The sequence below is a fragment of the Ranitomeya variabilis genome, chromosome 2, assembly GCF_051348905.1.
Source record: "Ranitomeya variabilis isolate aRanVar5 chromosome 2, aRanVar5.hap1, whole genome shotgun sequence".
Taxonomy (NCBI): Eukaryota; Metazoa; Chordata; class Amphibia; order Anura; family Dendrobatidae; genus Ranitomeya; species Ranitomeya variabilis.
Genome location: NC_135233.1, coordinates 44,047,963 through 44,070,218, shown reverse-complemented (window position 1 = coordinate 44,070,218; position 22,256 = coordinate 44,047,963). Strand labels below are relative to the sequence as shown.

The 22,256-nt window shown below is 39.1% G+C and overlaps 1 protein-coding gene across 1 annotated transcript in view; it reads right to left on the bottom strand.

The window, feature by feature from the left end:
- The window catches only part of PKDCC (protein kinase domain containing, cytoplasmic), an 86,295-nt gene extending 69,747 nt beyond the window's left edge, over window positions 1-16,548 (bottom strand). Inside the window, exon 1 of the mRNA XM_077282358.1 lies at window positions 15,593-16,548. Coding sequence (XP_077138473.1) covers window positions 15,593-16,384 — 792 coding nt within the window. The 5' untranslated portion in view covers window positions 16,385-16,548. The remainder of the gene's footprint in view (window positions 1-15,592) is intronic.
- Window positions 16,549-22,256: the final 5,708 nt, after the last annotated feature.

Below are 22,256 nucleotides of genomic sequence, written 5' to 3'. Positions count from 1 at the left end.
TTCAGTAATGGGGGAGCGCAGTATTTACAAAGTGACTAGACAGACGTCTGTTTCATCCAGGACACCTAAAGAACATGGCGACTGGCAGATTTCCATTTATAAAAAGGTCAGTCTGATCATTTTCCATATTTAATTTTTCCATGATGTCCTAGTCATTGCTCATTACCACTCCCCCTAGTAGGCAAAAAATCATGCATATACAATACCATTATATGTGTATAAGGGGGACTCTAACAGAGCAAGGTTGTGTAAGAAAAGCCCAAACATGGGAGCACAGAGTTGCTGTGACGCTATACTCCTCAGTTTATCGCCATATTCTTACTTAGATTTAAAGGGGTTTCCAGGATTGTACAAAATTGGCCCTAAGGTAGTGTATGTCATTGAATTTAAAAAAAAACAACTATTATTGCTACTTCTGTGACAATTCTCTGGAGGTCCTCTTGGGTGACTAGAAAAGATAAAATTCTGCCCTTCAGTTGACACTGCAGCCAATCACTGGCTTTGGTGGTCATATGCTGTGAATGCAAACGTCACCGCCGAGGCTAGTGATTGGTAGATGAATGATTTATAGGGCATCAACATTTACAATACCAAAGAGGACCAACAAAATGGTTGTAATGGATTGTCAGGGTAAGAAGAGGTAAGTAGTTGCTATTCTACTATTTTATATACTGTTCTATTCATAACCATGCGATCCAAACATGTAAAAGTATTAATAAAGGGTAGGCTGAACACCCTGCAACATAAATTGGGTCTTGTTGCTGCTGCTATAGGTTTCCATTGCGTCCAATAGGCAACTATTCAACCTACCCTTCTTCAATGCCTGAAGTTTGATTTGGAGTATATGATGTGAATGTTCATCATTACCTATAGTATGTTGTTGGATTGGCATCGGTGGCTCAGTGGTTAGCACTGTGGCTTTGCAGCACTGGGGTCCTGGCTTCAAATGCCACCAACAACAACATCTGCAAGGAGTTTGTATGTCTTCCTCACAGTTGCATGGGTTTCCACTACGTACTTTGGCTTCCACCCTCGCTCCAAAGACATACTGAAAGGGAATTTAGCTTGTGAACCCCAATGGTGACAGTGATGATGATGTCTGTAAAGTGCTGCAGAATTAATGACACCATTTAAGTGAGTGAAATAAGTAAATGAATCAATTATAAACCCACTCACACCCTGCCCAGCTCTGGATCGCTCTCACAGATAGTGAGAAATATTCTTTAAATATTACTATATTGATGTGTTGAATGTTTGTTGTCATCTATGATGTTAGATATGATATATTTGCTTTTCTGTAATGTATAAAAAGGTCCTAACATTCAACGACATCACATTCAGGGTGGATTGGCCCACCAGAAAACCTGAGAATCCTTGAATGAGCCCTGGATTACCCTTCACAGACTTCAATAGTGGCAGACTTTGCAGCCGATATGGGGCCCAATAGTTGGGGAGAACCTAGCACCACCATTTTTATTTAAAAATTATCTTAGCAGTTTTGGTACGTGACAATCAAATCAGCAAGTAGAGCCAAATCCTATCATTGTGTATCTTATTATTATTATTATTATTATTCATTTTTATAGTGCCATTTATTCCATGGCGCTTTACATGTGAAATACGGGGCAAATATAGACAAATACATTAAATATGAGCAAAAACAAGGCACACGGGTACATAAGGAGGGAGGACCCTGCCCGCGAGGGCTCACAGTCTGCAGGGGATGGGTGATGATACACTAGGAGAGGGCAGAGATGGTTGTGCGGCGGTTCAGTAGGTTCAGGATCACTGCAGGCTGTAGGCTTGTCGGAAGAGGTGAGTCTTCAGGTTCTTTTTGAAAGTTTCTATGGTAGGCGAGAGTCTGATGTGCTGGGATAGAGAGTTCCAGAGTATGGGGGAAGCACAGGAGAAGTCTTGGATGCGGTTGTGGGAAGAAGAGATGAGAGGGGAGTAGAGAAGGAGGTCTTGAGAGGATCGGAGGTTGCATGTTGGTAGGTACCGGGAGATCATGTCACAGATGTATGGAGGAGATAGGTTGTGGATGGCTTTGTAGGTCATTGTGAGGGTTTTGAACTGGAGTCTCTGGGCGATAGGAAGCCAGTGAAGGGCTTGGCATAGGGGAGAGGCTGGGAAATAGCGGGGAGACAGGTAGATTAGTCGAGCAGCAGAGTGTAGGATGGATTGGAGTGGTGCCAGAGTGCTAGAGGGGAGTCCAGAGAGTAGGAGGTTGCAGTAGTCGAGGCGGGAGATGATAAGGGCATGCACTAGTGTTTTTGTGGTGTCACGGTCAAGGAATGCGTGGATCCGGGAAATGTTTTTGAGTTTGAGGCGGCAGGAGGAGGCAAGGGCTTGGATATGTGGCTTGAAAGAGAGGGCAGAGTCGAGGATCACCCCGAGGCACCGGGGTTATTGCTATACCGTAAGATATGGTTCCTGATGAAACTTGGTCCTGGCCTGAAAACCCACTTTAATGATAATTAATTGGTTTTGTATAGATGGAAGGTGGGCCCTCAGACTCAAGTCCTCTGGCGGGCCCAATGTTGCTCAGTCTGACACTGATCACAATCCCCAGGTGTAGGCAATGACGACACTTTTACCACCTGGAGGCTATGACATCACTGAACACATTCGGGGGACTTATTACCATTTACAGGGGTTTATGGGGGGAACATTTGGTTATATGTATTGTCATGTTACCCTATTTCCTGCAGAAGGAACTGTGCACTGTAGCTATAAGTATTGTCTCTGCCTCACATTTTCCTACTTTGCTACTGTTTCAATTAGCTATTAATGGGTCTTCAGATGGGGTTTAAATACACTACATAGGATTTTTTTTGTTCGGATGTACAGCTATTTATTGGAAGCCTATGGGAAACGTTTAAGAGGGTTCTCTCCCAGACGCATGAATGGAGAGCAGATTTATAATGCAGAGTCCTTTAAGTAATACAAACAGCCCAATTACCCCTCATAAGTTAGAGATATATGTCATGTATGAGCCAGTACACAATAAAGTTACCCTCGTCACATGACTTGTTCTTAGAAGTGAGCTCATCAGACACAAATGTTACACAGATAAAATCATAAAAAGATCTTTGTAAAAAAAATAAAAAATCTATAATTGAACTACTTTTCTAGATTCGATTTTTGTATTTCTTTCTTATTCTTAAAACACAGATAGTATTTTGCTAAATAAATCAACTCTAAAAATTCTTCTTGTCCATAAATCATTTTGAAAATATTCATCAATCACCTCTTCTTCTCAATGTGCTATATTACATGTGGCTACTGTACATGAAAGCAGCCAGATGGCCGTGGCCCGATTCAACTGTTGGTTGGGAATCCAATTTTGAGTTTCCAAGGACCAGAAGTATCCAATACTTAGATATGACATTTATTCGTATTTATCTTACTCACTCATATAGCTCCATCATATTCCACAGTGCTTTACAGACATCATCATCACGGTCCCCACCAAGAGATTGGTGTGGAGGACTTGCAAGTACGATCTAACGTATATGGAATCCATATAATCCAATGGTGCTCAGCTACAAAACTATCATGCCTGTTCCCATTGGGGATCGCAATCTTAATTCCCCAATAGAAAAAAATGGACTACTGCAGGTGGAATTGTTAGACAGTAATTGTTACGTTCACTGGAAGGGGCTAGGCTCACCTCAATGGTTGCAATGGCTCTTTTTATTATTACAAAACTAATTTTTGTTAAAAGAGCACAAAAGTCAAAACTCTACACGTTTTGAAGCCATAACGACCTCTTCCTTAAAATTCTATATATTCTAAATTACCTATCAGTTTGTCTTTGTAGTGTGGGAGGAAACTGGAGAACCATAGAAAACTTGAGGAGAACCTTCAAGTTCTGATGTTTATTTTGAATATGTATCATCTAATCTTCAATAACCTGCTGTAAATTAAAGATTAAAAAAAAATATCAAGCTCGATTTAATTCCACATTAGAAAAAAATTAAAGAAAATCAGTGAAAGTTGTGTTGTTTTCGATAATAAGGGTCTGCCACGCAATTTTCTCTTGTAGTCTTGCGGCCTTTATTGTACAAAACAGTTTTGTTTAGGAAATTATTTCTTTCTAGGTAAATTTTAATTATTATCATTTGTTTTAAAACAAAATCTAATTTCGACTTCATAATAAAAAGTTGTGCCTTTATTCTGAGACCTAGATAAAATTAATTAAGTAATGTTTAGGTCTTCTAAATTCAATTAGACGACTAGATGTTGAAGGTCACCAACGATGGGAAAGGACAAAGGTTTTAGTTTTTTTTTCATTTTTCACTCGAAACATGAGAATGAAAATGACCGTTTAACTTTCAAGTTGGGAAACAAAAGTTCTTCCTGACAGAGGCAACCATCAAGAGTATTTGATACATAGCAACTGGGAGGCAATTAGTGTGCTGCTAAGTCTTGTGTTAAAGTAAATCAGTGACCCAAATCCCCCTCTTTCCCAAATGCCCCCTCATTATTAAATCTACTTTAATGAACAAGCCTCTTCACCAAATACATTTCCATCTTAATGGGAACGCACCTGCCCATCACAATGGCTTTTTTTTCTAGAAAGGAATTTCCGAAAAGCCAAGAATATGTATCTAAAATGGGTGGATGATGTTATATCCTGAGGTTGAATTTTTTCAGATATTCTACTTTTTTTTTTGTCGAAAAAGTTTTTTTTTCTTTTTAAACTTCTATTTTACTTTCCGGGATACAAAGGTTATGTAGATGTCTCCTCACCTCTCTGAAGTCCATTGTTTTCTTTCCTCATTTTACAGTGTAGAATGGTGCAGATTACATGATAATACCTTCTAATCCATCTTATTTTGACAGAAGGAGGTACAAAACATGCTGTGTTAGCAAAAGTAGTCAAAGACTTCCAATAAGTCACTTGCACTTTATGAAAGTTCTGCTCTATCTAAGAAAGCTTTCTCAATCAACTGACATTAAAAATAGTTGATATATTTTTCCATAGATTTTATTCTGACGGCTTTAACCCTTTAGGCTTCAGTCCAGAAGGTAGCTCCATTACTACTTGAAAACGGACACGTCCACACTTTTTCGACCAGTGGAATAAAAAAGAACATACCGGTATATACTTAAACTCTGGGTTCCTAAAATGTAATATATGATCCCCATAAAATCAAAATGACTAGGATTTAATACTAAATATAAAAAGCCAAGCCGTGCTTAAATCATACAAATGTAGCAAAAAGTGTAGAATAAATTAGAAAAACATTATTACACAATTTTACTAAATTTGTTCCCAGTGACTGATCGGCATAAGCACACAAAATGTTGAAGGTGATGTTTCAATGTATACTAAATTTTGGAAAAATATAAAAAAAAAAAAAAATTAATGTATAGAGAAGATGGGGGATATTTTAATGAAAAAGTTGCAAATAATGATCACCCTTTACCGTATGTTTAGGTTAGAGAAAATGTGATATGCCGATTTGATTTTTCAGTGCTAAATATATCTCAGCTGTGCATGTCACATACAGAACTGCACAAAGAAGAGATTTTAAGCCACTGCTAAATTATTAATAATATAATTTTCTGTTGGGCCTCAGGCTTTTTATACCAATATTTATTTAGGCACAAAAATAAAAACAGAAATAAATTAAGTTTAAAATAATATTATTGAAGTATAATTACATTTTTTTTGATTAGCGTTTTCTTGGCAGAAAAATATTTCCTGGCATTTTTCCAAAAACCACAATTACTAAATATGGTGAAAACACTGCAAAAATGACACCTGTTTACATATCTATGGAGTATAAGAAAAAATAGAAACATAGCGGGCATTAAGTAGGACACATGTAGATGTGACCATATTAATTTTGACTGTAGCTTTCACTATATATATATATATATATATATATATATATATATATATACTGTATATATATATGCCAAAGGAAGAGAATAAAGGAGTATATAGGTATAAAAGATTCAATTTTATTCAGAATACATAATACAATAAAATAGAAAAGTACAAAATCAGTAAGGTGCACAAAGATGGAATAAGGAAGGAGCCCTGGTGTGAGTGGCCGGCTCAATCAATAAATATCTGGGCAGAGAGCCGCTCAGTATAGTATCAGTGCCAGTCAAACAAGTAAAAAAATCACAACAAAGGCATGTTGGGAATAAAGAGCAGCACTTACCAATATATATAGCAGGCATGAAACACCAGGTTGGATCCAAAATAGCCCCAAGGCGCGTTTCGTTTCTTTTAGTACTTGCTTTCTCAAGGGGATGTGCTATATATATATATATATATATATATATATATATATATATATATATATACACAACTCTCATAAGAAAACCTGGGTACCAAAAATTAATAATTTTTTTTTACATCAATTGAGAGAATTACAAGTAATCTCCCGTGATAAAGCAAGGCGAAACGACGTGTGTCAGGATTTGTCTCACCGCCACGGGGTCTGTATGGATATTCTGACTACTATTTTGTGTTTTGGCGACTTGTGTATGCTGAGTAGTATCTGATAGAGGTTGCTCACTATTTATCTTATAGGGCATTATTTGGAAGTTTTACCCCACTCATTTTTACAGTGACCTACTTTAGCGCTGATGTATACACATAATATATGACCTGGGTTGTCAGGAGTAGGTTACAATTGTATTTAATCTTTTTTTTTTAACCTATGCAACTCTTTAGCAAACTTTTTTGTTGACTTCTCCAAAATGTATGCAATTATTTTCATTCTTACTATTTATTAATAAAGATAAGATCAATTTATATATATATTTTTGGTATTATAGTGCGAGGGTCGGACACGGCAACCATTTACTATATCTCCTTTAAGTACCTGGATATTTATGGGTCATCTTACTCAAAATAAAATTTATAAAATGAGCAATAAAATACCAAAAAAAGTTAATAATGATAGTTAAATGTAACATTATTTTGAAAGGTGTTTCCTTATGATTGGGAGGCATAGGACATTATAAAAATGTAAAAATTCAAACTTTAACGCAAAACTCTGAAAACTTTTTCAACTAAAGTTTGTCTGATCATTAAGAAAACGTGATGACATTTTCCGTTCCGAAGTTTCAGAAGCATATTTTTATTGTCTCTATTGGCAAAAAAATGCTTTTTTTGGAAGTCTGTATTTTTTGGAGCCACAGCTAGCATCACCTACACATGGAGACAACCGGTGATTTGTGACTGCTAATTTATGACATAATTGCTGTGTACTGAGTCCCGTGAACCATAATCTGTTTCTAATGAACCTCTCCTTCGTCCATTGGCTGGGAGTGAAGCTGCTGCTTCAGAGGAGATGAAATGCATTGCATCTGCTAAGTCATGGTTTTCAGGGCAGGCTCGGAGATGGCTATCATGAAAGCCTGTACGTATCTGTCTGTTTTGTGTTAGTGTGTTGGTGCCTCTCAGCAATGACATATTAACAAGCCAGCTTGATGATCCTAGATGGTTGTAATAAGCTCTGTTATAATGTTATTCTTTGCCTGGCTGAATGGAAACCGTCAACTTTTTAAATCATTGCAATCTGTTTCCATTATCGGCCTGTGAGCAGAGATCAGGTCACCTTGACACAATCAGTTCACTTGCAAAACAAATATCAGATATTAAATCGATGAAATAGACACAGTATATTATAGATTGAATAGTGCAATTATGACGTTTGCAAGCAGAAGGAAATGTAATTAAATTCCGCACCTCTAGAAGTCCTTCCCTTGGGGACGCAAAGATTTTTTTAGAACTGGATTCATTTTTTTCAAAGTCACTTTTTACGCAAAATTCATCAAAACCTAGAACGACCTTTGATTAATTTTTGCATTAATTGAATTTTTTTTAGGCTCTTTTGCTTGTTTTTTGCAACTTTGTAGAGTTAAAATTAAGCACTTTCATCTACAACTGTGCAAAAAATTAAAATAAAATAATAGTAATACAAACAATATTCCAGGGGGTTACCAGAGTATATTTGCAATTATAGTAAAAAAATTAGATTAAATTAGAAAACATGGCAAATTGGCTAACTACACCATCATTGATGAACAAATGTAGCAAAAAGAAAAGGGGCAAGGGGAAAAAAGGGAGCAAAATGGACAATGAATTGGGCGGGGGGGAGGGAGTCTAAAAGAAAAAATCAGTCAAAAAGAGTAGCAAAGGGTTTCAGAAAGGCACAAAAAGCAGAAAACAAAAATATGAATTTGGTGAAAAAAATTGCAAAAAAAAAAAAAGAAAAGAGAAAATCAGTCAGAAAAAGATGCATATTTAGTGATGATCCGGCCACTTAGTTCAGTGCCCTAGCTCTACCCTGGCTAAAGGTACCGTCACACTAGGCGATATCGCCAGCAATCCGTGACGTTGCAGCGACCTGGATAGCGATATCGCTGTATTTGACACGCAGCAGCGATCTGGATCCCGCTGTGAAATTGCTGGTCGCTGCTAGAAGGTCTGCACTTTATTTGGTCGCTAGGTCGCCGTGTATCGCCGTGTTTGACAGCAAAAGCAAGGATACCAGCGATATTTTACACTGGTAACCAGGGTAAACATCGGGTTACTAAGCGCAGGGCCGCGCTTAGTAACCCGATGTTTACCCTGGTTACAAGCGTAAAAGTTAAAAAAACAAACAGTACATGCTCACCTGCGCGTCCCCCAGCCTCTGCTTCCTGACACTGACTGAGCGCCGGCCCTAAACTGAAAGTGAAAGCACAGCGGTGACGTCACCGCTGTGCTGTTAGGGCCGGAGCTCAGTCAGTGTCAGGAAGCAGAGGCTGGGGGACGCGCTGGTGAGTATGTACTGTTTGTTTTTTTAACTTTTACGCTGGTAACCAGGGTAAACATCGGGTTACTAAGCGCGGCCCTGCGCTTAGCAACCCGATGCTTACCCTGGTTACCCGGGGACCTCGGCATCGTTGGTCGCTGGAGAGCGGTCTGTGTGACAGCTCTCCAGCGACCAAACAGCGACGCTGCAGCGATCGGCATCGCTGTCGCTATCGCTGCAGCGTCGCTTAATGTGACGGTACCTTTAGGCAGAGTAGCTTGTTGACACCTACCATCCGATGCCCCACCAGAATACTGCCCGTTGTGTATCAGTATAAGACCGGGGTCATACTTGTGAGTGCAATGCGTGAGTCTCTCGCATCAGTACCAGGCACTGCCGCCGGCACTCGGGACCGGAGTGTGCAGCTACATGTATTTCTATGCAGCTGAACGCTCCGGTCCCAAATGCCGGTGGCAGTGCCGGGTACTGATGAGAGAGACTCATGCGAGTTTCTTGCATTGCACTCGCATGTGTGACCCCGGCCTAAGGCCACATTGCCACGATCAGTATTTGGTCAGTATTTTACATCAGTATTTGTAAGCCAAAACCAGGAGTGGGTGAGAAATACAGAAGTGGTGCATATGTTTCTATTATACTTTTCCTGATTGTTCTAATCTTGTTTTTGGATTACAAATACTGACGCAAAATACTGACCAAATACTGAACGTGTGTATGTGACCTTACACAGGTGGTTTATGGAAAGTTGCGCTTTGGGATTGAAGTGGAAAGCATAATTTCATACAAGCACCTTTTTTTCTAAAATGTGTTGGATTTGGTAAGGTTACGTTCCCACGATGAGGTTTTGGTGAGTTTTTGACATTGCAGATTTTCAGCTCCATTTTTGCACCTATTAAGTATATTAGGTTACTAGCATTTTTTTAAAAAAAAAAAATACAGTGTTATAAACTCATCTAAGGCCACGTTCAGTATTTGGTCAGTATTTTACATCAGAATTTATATGCCAAAATTAGGAGTGGAACAATCAGAGGAAAAGTATAATAGACACACGTCTCCACTTCTGGATTTTTCACCCACTCCTGGTTTTGGCTTACAAATACTGAGGTAAAATAGTGGCCAAGTACTGAACACGTGAGCATGGCTTAAAGCTTAACATGGGAACGTAGCCTAATTGTTTCTGTTATTTTTTGCCACTTTTTTTGTTGTTGAAACAGATGTTGGCTTTTGTCAGTAGGAACAGTATAACAAAAGACAAACAAAAAAGTACTTTTTGCATTGGCCGTAGAGTTGTTGAAGTAAAAAATAAACACATGAACAAACGAATGTGTATGTAAAAAAGGCCGCAGCAAATTCACTAGGGCTTTAGGCCTCATTCAGGCGTCCATTTTTCACGTATGAGTTTTCTACGTGTTTTTCACAAATTTTCAAATATAGTTTATGTCAGAAATGTCTGTTTTTGATCCAAGCCATGAATCAAGCTAGCCAATTCAAGACTATGGGTCTGTGAAAAATCATACTGACCATTTTTAACATTGTAATGGGTAGAAGAAGCTTTGCAATTTATTTTTTTTCATAAGAGAAAAACACTGATAAAACACATACGGTACAAACTGAAGCTCTGGCCAAACAGTGATCAGATTAAAAATACTGACACTTTGATTAAGGATCAGAAACATTATGGACGTTTCAATGAGGCCTTAACTATCAAAACTGTCTGAAGGAAAACAGTCTTAGTTGCCAGTAGCAACCAATCAAAGCTCAGCTTTCATTTTGTAAACAGCCCTGGCAAAATGAAAGCTGTGCTGTGATTGGTTGCCATGGGAGACAAAGATGGCTTTCACTTTTTAGACAGTGTTAATGTTTAAAAAAAAGGCCTTAGGCCTTGATTTCTCAGCCGCTGACCTAACTAATTTTAGGGAGCGGTTAATAAGGGAAATACATAAAGGAACTGCTTTTTAGTTATCTTTTATATTTACCATATATCCTAGGTACACTTAAAATGCAGATGTTGGGACAACATGGTAGCAGTCCTATGTAAAATAGCAGATAACGAAAAAGAAAGATGAATTGCAATAAATTGGGCTATAGGACAAACTCAGATCTGCTACATTTGACAAGATAATTCTGTAATTATAAAGCCTAGGGGGAGATTTTAGAATAGACATATCTCAGTTGGGCCTGCGTAATGGCTGGTCTGAAGATAAAATGTATTTATTTGTGTTTGGCACTGGCGTACCACCTTGTAAATGTCATTTACTGTCAGTGCAGCCATGATTACAGCTCTTCATAGTAACGGCTGTACGTTTAGCCTGTAGTAGGTCAAACAGTGTTAACGCTGTAATGAATGGATATTAAAATCTTATAAAGTATCACATGTCGGGCTTTGATCTCCAGAAGGTCAGCAATGCGTCTGATCTCCTGACAACTGAATTACGTTTGTTGTGGTTAATGCTAAATTAAGAAGAGCCGGCTATGTTTAGATAATCTGAACTATACAATGAAATCGCAGAGATTATCTAGATAACAGTATCATCGTGACGCATGAACAGTGCTCAGAGATTATCTGCGCCCCGGCATAAAACCATCAGTTTTCTCCTAAACTACTGTAAAGTCACTACTGTGCAGTAAAGGAAAGTTTTATTGACAAATGAATGAATGAAACTGCAAAAATTCAGTTTTGAAATTCCAATAAATTTAGTGCGAAACGAACCTGCCAGCAATGGGTGGAAAAAAAATTTGTACACACCTTTCCTCAGCCATGCCCATACCTCGGTCGCCGCTACCGATCCTCCGATCGGCTCCTCTGTCTTCTAGCTTCTATTTTATTTTAGTTCTTTGCTTCTAGCGCTGCCATTCTTCACTAGGCCCTACATTGACGCATGGGGCACGGCACACCTCATTAACATATACAATGTGCGTAGAGTTGCACACAGATATAATTAATGTCAATGACATGAGTCGCAACCCACGTGAAGGAGTGGGGACTAGTTTAGAATGGTGGCGCTGGAGACCCAAAATGAGAAGGCCAAAGAGGAGCAATCAGAGGGCTGGATAGTGGCGGTACTGACTTGGAGAGGGCCAATAAAAGGTGAGTATAATAGTTTTTGGTTTTTCTAACTCTTTCCTGGCCCTTAAAATCCAGCAAAATCGAATCCTTAAAAATTCTGGATTGTTATAATCCAAATTTTGGGGGGGAAATTCATAATAAATTTGATAAGCTTTGAATTGGTTCGCTTATAATTGCATTATTTTGCAATATAATCAGATACAATATCATCATTACAATGCAAACAGATGGTACATACTATATCTCATGCTACTACAATATCACAATACAAGACAGATTACCCATTGATTAGCCATACAGAAGGGTTAATATCATCACAATCCACAGAGTTTATCCATCCTTTATCTACCACTGCTTCAGTACCAATGCAATGCAACCACACTGTGCACAAATTTTCTACCGCTACCATAATATCATCAGGATACAACCACAATATTCATACATTAGTTACCACAATAGAGGAAGATTTCATAAATCATCTACCTCTACTATAGTTTCAATGTAAGGCAACCATATTGTACACAAAGTAGCTGCCAGTTGTATAACAATATCAAAATACATATAGAATATCTATGAAATATATATACTTATATCTTAATGCTGCCGATTATGTATCAGTTTTCTACATCTACCAAAATATTATCACCTTGCAATCAGATAATCCATGGAATATCTATATAGAACTAAATATCATCACACTGCAGGTATACTGGACACAGTTTATCCACTACTAATTTGAATTTTTCACAATTTAACCAGATTATCCGTGAAATAGCTATAACATAAACCTATAAACCCCAGCGTCATCACAATAGACACAGATTATATATCGTTTAACTACAGATTATACTTTATCTAAACTCCAATATCCATACAGTGCCTCACAGATTCACAATACAGTCACAATCCAATCAGTCTCCAATATAGAGTTCAATTAAAAGCCAATCTGATTGTCCAGACATTATGCAGAGTATTTAATCCTATCCCAATTTGATCTGATTGTAATCATCACACTACAGATTACAACTGGGTCCCCCCCCAATCGACCAAGTAGGATTGTCTAGGTGTTGCCCATATACACAGAGATATCCTGCTAAGATTGGGCTAATTTTTGGACAACGTATTCCAATTTTAGCATTACCAATCACACACTGTAATAATAGTGATTGAAAATATTTGACAACTTCATTGACTTATTGCAAACTTCGTTAAAATTGGCTACATTGTATATCAAGTTGTCTTGGACTACTAAAGTATGACGTGCCAAAGTCACGCAATCTCCAATGTAGTGTGACAATGGCAGAGAATTAGGCTAGTCGGATCGGGGTCAATCCAAAGCAATGACTCATGATTAAGATTGCCTAGTGCAGTCGAAACGCGTCGACTGGGTTATGTCAACCATGTAAATTTTTCTTTTGTATGCACCATATTTTCTTTTGAAAAAGAAAAAGGAAAAGGAAAATCCAGTCCTGTTGAGCCGGACTCCAATTTTTTCTATTTTGCAAAGCAATGACTGGTTGTAACAAGCTTTTCACAAGATTGTGTGATCTTACAATGCTACCCAAGATGTGTCTGGCATGACAAATTCACCATGAAGCTATGAATCAAAGCATTATCATCTAAGGCTGAAAGGGGATGTCTAATGGTGCATTTACATTGGCGGCTTATGAACGTTTCTTTCCCGATAATTGGTCAATGTAAACAGGCTACCAATTATCCAATGAATGAGCAAAGTAGAACATAAGCTGCCTAGAGAAATGAAATTACCTACTATTGGGTATTACAGATTATTCTGTGTGCATTGGAATTACAGTCAGCCTGTCTAAAAAGAATAAAAAACGATTGCCGATCGGCAAACAGGTAGCCTATCGGCTGACGTTGAATAGTATAAACCCACCCTTAGGATCTGCTATCAACTTATAAGAATATCAACACGCTGGTATGTCAACAGTAAAGCAAATAAAGCAAAACATCAGCCCTTACTATCGCCACAACATGGGAATCTACCAGAAACCATGAAGTGTAGGAAAGGTGTCTTTCAGAAAATAATTTGATCTGATTAGAACATTGTCGGAGCTTTTTCTCCACGACTGAATCAACAATGCGCCACTTGTTCTTCACGAGAGGAAACTGTTCCGCACAATATTTTTATAATTATCAATAGTGCTAAAGATTCTACACACCGGATCCGTGTTGTTCGGGCACACAGATAGCCTTGTTTTCTCTCTTGAAAGACTGAGCTTGATTTACACTTTTCCTGCTCTAAGTAAATGAGCTGAGGCACAGGCTTCTCACTGCATATAATAAACCTCAAGGATTGACTTCTTGTTTAGAGTTCTTGGGGAGATGGGGGGGTGATGTGACTCTTTAAAACACTTGGATTGTCCTTGTAGAGCAATTTTGGAAACATAAAGTAGTTAGCTAGGCCATGTGCTACTGCTACACTACATAACACTTTTAAGAAACCATATGAGCCATTTATACACAACGTTGTTAAAAACATAGCTGATGGGTGGTCAATGGTCATACAAATTTTTATGTCTAGATCTAGTATACCTGAGTTTGTTTGATGCACATTTGACTCAGGTCAGAAAGATTTTCGTTTTCGTTGCCAGTAAAGCTACTATGGTACTTTTACTCAGTTATACATGCAGCAATTCTAAAGTGTTAAGGTGGCCGTACACATTTGATAGGCGTAGATTGACATTTGAACAACCATTGAATGAATGATCAACATGCTGACTCACGGTCATTCATGCTGGCGAAACATATTCATTGACATCAAGCGAAGGGCAAACAAAATTTTTTGAGACTGTTCTTTCAAGGACTAACAACTATCGGAATAAATTTTTAAACATGGACGACTTCTTATCAATGATGACAGATGATGACATCTGTCATTGATGGGCTGAAAAGATTAAGAACTTTATCCAAAAAGCAATCATTTCAGTTAGAATAAAGATTTTTTTCAAGTTTAGACTGTTATTAAATCAGTAAAATGTTACGTAAATTTTTTAACAGGGTAGAGGGTATTATTATTACAAGAGCATACCTAAATGATGGCTCAGCATAATCGATATTGGGTAAGCTCAAGAGGTGATATGTTTTCCTTAGCATCTATCCCAAAGGGGGCATTTGTACTGTGATGCCTGATATATGCATCAGCTTGCATTTCTTAAGCTTGTCTCCAGAAAACATAAGTCAACAGAGAGAATGTGTTTCATATCCAAGGCATACGAAGAGCGCATCTGGAAAGAGCAATCCGAATACATAACTAAAAATGTAGAATGATTTGTATCATAGTACAAAAAAAAAATCTCTGGAGTCCTGTGAATGATTCAGGAAGAAAAAATAAGTCTGCTTGCAAATAACGCTGTCTGGAATTGCAGGAAGAACTTAGCAGAAGACAGAGCATCTCACTGCAAACAGAAACTTTGGAGGACCACTGGCAAATCTTCATTTGTTTTTTTAAAATAAGTCTTTATTTGAATTTTACATAATTTTTTAAATGAAAAATTAGAATTCTAAGAATTTTTTTATCCCTTCGCCCCCTTTTAAAATCAAAGGTCTACCTATGTCAGATAAAAATACATTTTGCAATAAATTGGATGCATTGATTTGTAATACCATGTGAAAAAAGAATAATTTTTTAAACAAACAGATAAAAGAGGAAGAAAAACTTCCAAAAAACACAATCTTACATGGACTATTCAATCATGTTGATGCTCAGTCTTACCTGTAAGATGTTTGGATGCTGAAGTCTTTGCAGTAAGATCATTTCTTTGACAATTTTGAAGGATGCCAACCTATAGCAGTCGTCCAAAGTTCTATACTGTTTAAGGCAATTTTGCATGTCGTGTCCCCCAAAATCGACAGATTTCAGTGCCACCGACACCGTGTCATTCAACACCAATTTATAAACAGCTTTCGTGTAGCCCGAGCCAAGATAACGCACGTTGGTTCCCTTACTGATGTCCTGGCAACCCAATAAAGGTGGCCGTAGGGACAGATCTATTTTTGAACTTGGATGTGACAGAGATACTATGTCCGGCTCAAAACTGGATCTCTTAGGGTTTTCCCATTTTTGATTGTGTTCAGATGAAGATTGCTGGGCCAGGTCCATAAGTCTCCTCTCCAAGGGTCTCAGAAGCCTTTCCGTAGCTGACACTGGGATTTGGTGTTCTCTATAGCGGATCACCTCCTGATACCTGTCTTGGAGTTGCTTCAGTAGATCCTTAGATACCTCATTGTCATGCCATGATTGTCCAAGGGGTTCAGGAGTCCCTCTATCCAGTAAGCGATGGTTATGATCGAAGCCTGGCACACAGAGTAAATTTAGCAAAGTGCCAAGGAAGAAGGACAGACAGAATCCTCCTGCAACTACAATTTTTCTTCTTCTCATTTTCAGATGCTGTTCGGATCTCCAGTCTTCAGCACTTCTGGTTAGGTGGAAGGATGGGAGCTGATGAAGAATTCTTCTTTCACATTGTATTCCTAAATCTTTGCACTGTTGGACATCTTCACTCATCGAAGGCGGACACTTTAAAGGTTCCCTGAGACCAAACTTTATTTTCTTCTTCGCTTTGCACTTCAACCTCTGTCCCTGTTCTCGTAAGTTGGTGCCTTTACTTCTCTGCAGCTCCTTATCCTACACAGAATGGATGTTCACTGCAGGACTGTCAGAGAAGGAATGAGGGGGAAGGCGTGTTTTCAGACAGATCTTTTAAGGCCAGCCTCTTGCTGAGTGACAGCATCAGTCATTCATGGAGGGATAAAACACTTCCTCTTGTCCTGGATTGTTCAAGGCTCCTACATTAGCATCAGGGCATGTGGCTCATTGCATTTTCCTTGTCTCAAAACTTGAGGATGAGCTGTGATTAGGCTACTGCTTCATATATATATATATTTTTATATGCAGAGAGGCCACAGCCTGTGAAACACTAGGAGAGCTGAATTGCAGATCATCGGGTGCCCCCAGCAGTTTAACTCCTGGTAAAGCAGGCAGGATTTTACACAGGCAATCTCTGTGGTGCACATATGTACAATAAGCAAGGTGTCCCAGAGTCTTGATTACTACCGCACTTCTCTCTGCAGACTGATTCCATTGCCATATTACCCTGGAAAGTATCATATTACCTGGCTATCCCTCACCTCCCTCTCCAGTGCACAGCAGTTGTATGTTATTTTACTCACCACAGGGAAACATAGTCAATGGGAAACATAGGGAAGAATTAACCCCTTTTCTCCAGGATTCATTTACCCATCTGTATGTTAGCGCAAAGCAAGAAAATTTAATGTAAACTTTCAGGGATGAAAATTTCCAGATTTAATAAATATATTTTTATAGTAATAAAATTATAATATGAATATTATTGTAATAAAGTTGCAAATTATGTCTTAAAAATAATTATTATTTTATTGGAAATTTTGGTGACAACCAGAGATTAGACATTAAAGGTAAACAGTGAAGAGCACATCTGCCAAAATTCAAATTCAGCAATTTGCCTGGATTTGGCCCAGAAATTTGGTTTGCATCAATCTTATTCGGTTTGAATGTTCCTTATTATGTTCTGGAGTCTTTGAACATAATAAACTAAGGTAAAAAAAAATATATATATATATATGTTAGTGATGAGCGAACGTGCTCGGATAAGGTGTTATCCGAGCATGCTCTGCGTGTCTTCGGTGTGCTCGAAAAATATGTTTGAGTCCCCGTGGCTGCATGTCGCGTGGCTGTTAGACAGCCGCAACATATGCAAGGATTGCCTAACAAATCGGCAATCCCTGTATGTGTTGCAGCTGTTGAACAGCCGCGTGACATGCAGCCACTGGGACTCAAACATATTTTTTGAGCACGCCTTTGACACCCGGTTAACACCCGAGCATGCTCGGAAAACACCTTATCTGAGCACGTTCGTTCATCACTTATATTTGTCTCACTACTCATTTGGCCGGTTGCGACCACAAGCCATCCCTGGCACTCCTGAGTCTTGATGTCAGAGGAATATGCCCAGAGAAAACATCATATGACAAAGCAAAAAGGAGGCCAGAAGGAACTTTTCCCTTCCTTTTAGAATTTAACAAAATGACTGGTGAACACCATTTTGCTGAATTTGAAAAAAGCAACTCACAAAAGATTTGAATTCGGGAGAATCCAATTATTTTTTTTTTAAATTCAAGGCGAATTCAAGTTGTTTCAAATCGATCCGCTCATTTCTACTTCTAATCCAACTTTTCAAGTCTGCTAGATGTCAAACTGGCGTAATTGTGTGCAGTATATTTCCTCAATACATAATGATGCATAACTAATCAGATTTGGCATTCCAGATCCTAAGAAAGTAGGATGGCAACATGTTAGGTAGATGTAATAGTGACTGTGACATGATACAAACAGATAAAATTAAAATGTATGAATACATAGGCCTGGATTGAGACTGACATATCGTAAGATGCGCCACATTCATTAAGATGTGCATGCCACTTAATGAATTTGCCGTATCATATTAGTGGTGTGAGCCTCCATGCACCGCTTCAGAAATGTTACTCCAGTCTGTGACTGGAGTAACATTTATGGTGTAAGAAATGCTGCCACTATTGATGAATTTGACAGATGGGTGTAGCCACGCCCCATCCCTTTCCCTTTCCAGCTCTGCCAATTTTGACATAGCTGACTTAAGTTTGCCAAAACTCACAAAATTTGTGCACCAGTCAGCCTAGTGCAATAGTTTTGTACACACTTTGATGAGTCAGGGCCAAAAAGTTTATTGGTGCAGATTTTGAAAACGCTCTACTACAAAATCCATGTCAAAAACGTACGTCTGAGCATATCCTAAGGGTATATTCACTGAAAGAGCACATTACTATAAGTGAACAAGAGGTTAGACAGCAGAGAACATTATACAGGATTTTCTATTAGAGCCAGGAGACACTTATCAAGCTTCTCCATGTGAGAGCAATGACATTTTCTCAGCAGGGATAAAATGGATTAGACTTTGGGTGTAGAACTGCTGGAATAGCATTTGGTGCATTCATGACTTTAATATGCAACTATCACATGGTAAATGTATCCTTTTTTGCAGGAAGAGACATATACAGACTTGGGCCCCAATATCCAAGCTTGTAACGTGGCGAGGGGTGGTAGCCATGGGCGAGGCATTCGCCTTCAGCACTCTGGTACGTTACAAGAAAATATGGATCCTGGCTGGGTGTATGTACTTGTGCAGTGAGGACCATATGCCAGTGCAGGCCGCATTTAGCTGGTGTTGTGGGCTTGCCAGGACTAGAGGTTTCACAGTTCAATGAGGGAAACCACCATTCCATAATAGACTTTTTACTGAATGGATACTTGGTAAGGGTTATATACAAGTGATAGCGGGTACAACATCTTATGGACATATCCTTTACAGCATGAAGTATTATTCCACACAGTAACCTTCCACTGTAGTATACTCTAGGGCTTTCAAGGCACCCTGTTTGTCCCTACTTCACTGCAACCTAGCTTTAACGCTACAGTCCTGATTCATAAGCCTCCTTTACGTGCTCAGTGGTTCCATGTCATATTTCTTCCACTACTGGTGGCCTAGATCTAACACTCGGGATTTTTCATTAGTCTCTTTCTCGCAGTACTGCTAAGGCCTGTTACCTTTTGCGTTACAAGGTCTAGGTCTCGTGGCTAGGCATCTTCTCCTAGGACCAGTCTTTGAAAGGCCACTCTGTCTTGTTGGTCACTTTTTGGATCAAGCTATCCCTCTTCATTCAGTCTCCTCTCACTGGAGGTCACCCTTTGATAGAGCTCTGTTGACTTCACACTCAAAACCCTATCTCCTCTTCCAAGCAGGAAACAGTCACTCTCCCTAGCAGTAACCCCTCCCACTGTTGGTTAGTCCCAATCATTAACTCATAACTTACCCTATACAATCTACACCACTTATCCAATACATTATTATTATTATTATTTATTATAGCGCCATTTATTCCATGATGCTTTACATGTGAGGAGGGGTATACATAATACCTATCTTACAACACTATATGTACAAAAGAGACAGGATTTTATTCACATTACAATACAACACATAACGCGATTGGTATATCTTCATGGGTAAGAACGCAAGAGTCTTAATGCGCAACCCTTACAAGCTCATCATATTGCACAATTCCACCTGCTTTTGGAGGTGGTAGTGGGCTCCCTTAGTTATTGGACCACTGTGCACCTGTACAGGTTGCACTAATGGTTTTTCCACCTCTGATTGTTTATTCATTTGCTTTGGTTACTATCTTTTTACCCTCCAATATATTCATCATAATTCATAGTTATAATAATCATGCCTAATATGTACTACTGCTTATGATACCTTTCCTCCCTCTGAAATAAAGAACATTAGCTGACTTAAAGGATTTGTCCAGTGAAAATGAGCTATCCACACCTATCCGACCGCTGGGACCCTCAAATGCAGAACTTATATCCTTAACAGGGTACTTTTATTGCTGTTACAAAATGGAGTAGCAAATCAGAAGCCTGACCACTGCTCCATTAATTCTCTATGACGCTGTCGGAAAAATCTACCCCGTAGGGCGCTCAAGCATGCGCACTGCTGCCCTATTACAGTAAGGGTAAAAGGTCCCCATTTTGGTGATCAGTGTCGGTCCCAGTGGTCATAACCCACAATCAACAAATTATCATCTATTCGCAAGATAGTGCTCCTAAATTAAGTGATCAAAATTATGCCGATTTCTAAAAATTTGGTGCACTCACTAGACTTTTGGTGCACTCAATGTTCAAATGGACAGAAACATTTACCCGTTCTCCCAAAATACACACTAACATTATTAGAACATCACTTTTATTAGGTATTATTTAAAATGAATGATGTAATATACCCAACACTAGAGATGAGTGGATCGTTTGAAGTTCTAATTTGCAGGCTTCGCCAAAATTTCTCCAAGAATTTGATTTGCGTTGACTAAATTTACAGCAAATTGCATTGCTGGAAAGTTTCTATTTGCTAGCAAAATACATGTATAATACTCTTAGCTTTTGTAAGGAAAAGAGAGCAAGAGAAGTAGAATGTTCCAATATTGCTGTCTAAAGGTACCTTCACACGAAACGACTCTACAACGAGAACGACAACGATCTGATCGCTGCAGCGTCGCTGTTTACATCGCTGTAGAGATGTCAAACACAGCAGCTCCAGAACGACGCAGGAGCGATCCTGTGACGTAGCGGTGACGCACTTATCGTTCTCATAGGTCGTTAGCTCCATGTTTAACATTGCTGGCATCGTTGCTTTTGCTGTCAAACACGACGATACACGCCGATCTGACGACCAAATAAAGTTCTGGACTTCTAGCTCCGACCAGCGATATCACAGCAGGATCCAGATCGCTGCTGCGTGTCAAACACAACGATATCGCTATCCAGGACGCTGCAACGTCACGGATCGTTGTCGTTCTCGTTGTAAAGTCGTTTCGTGTGAAGGTACCTTAACTGGCAGCACTATTGCTCAACCTTCCTTTAGCTGCAATTGTTGTGTTGATGATGTGTATGCCGTACACACCGCCTTATTTGTGCTAAGGGCAGCCAGCATAATTGCTAAAACCTATCACACAAGCCAATGTGGATTTGTTACTCGGCGGACCAGCAGTGTATGGCTTGCAAAACCCCAGGTGCAACACCTGAAACAATCAAGTCCAAGTCCACCTGGACCCAGTGAAGCATCTGATCGACACAAATCGACACAGTCATCCTCCGCTGCACCTGCTCCCCTGGATCCATGTACTACTTGTATTGAATAAAGAAAGGATTGTTTTACCGCATCACTTAGTGCCACCTATTTTTTCCTCTTTAGTCTGGACCTATCACACAAGCCCCATCCGACAATGTTTCTCCGCTAGTTTAATTCCTTCAGGGGTAAAGGGCTTATAGGTTATAGCCTTGGAGATGTGTTTGATCCAAGTCAGGGATCAAACTTGTCCATTCAAATCAATTGTTCCATGGAAAGAACAGAGAGCACAAAAATGTTATCCCTGAGCCATCCAAGTGCTATACTTTTTTTCAATATTTACTGGGTAGGAGATGCTTGGAAATATTTGTTTTGCATATGAGTGAAAAAGATGCCTCACTGATGGTAAAAATGGACACATGGATCAAAAATTGATACAGTACATACTTACATTCCGGTGTCTGTCCTCCGGCGTCTCAGCTTCTCTGCACTGTGAGCGCCGGCCAGCCAGAAAGCGAGCACAGCGGTGACGTCTGACGTCACCGCTGTGCTTTCCGGCCGCTGTGCTTACACAGTGCAGAGAAGCTGAGACGCCGGAGGACAGACACCGGAATGTAAGTATGTACTGTTTGTTTTTTTTACATTCACGCTGGTAACCAGGGTAAACATCGGGTTACT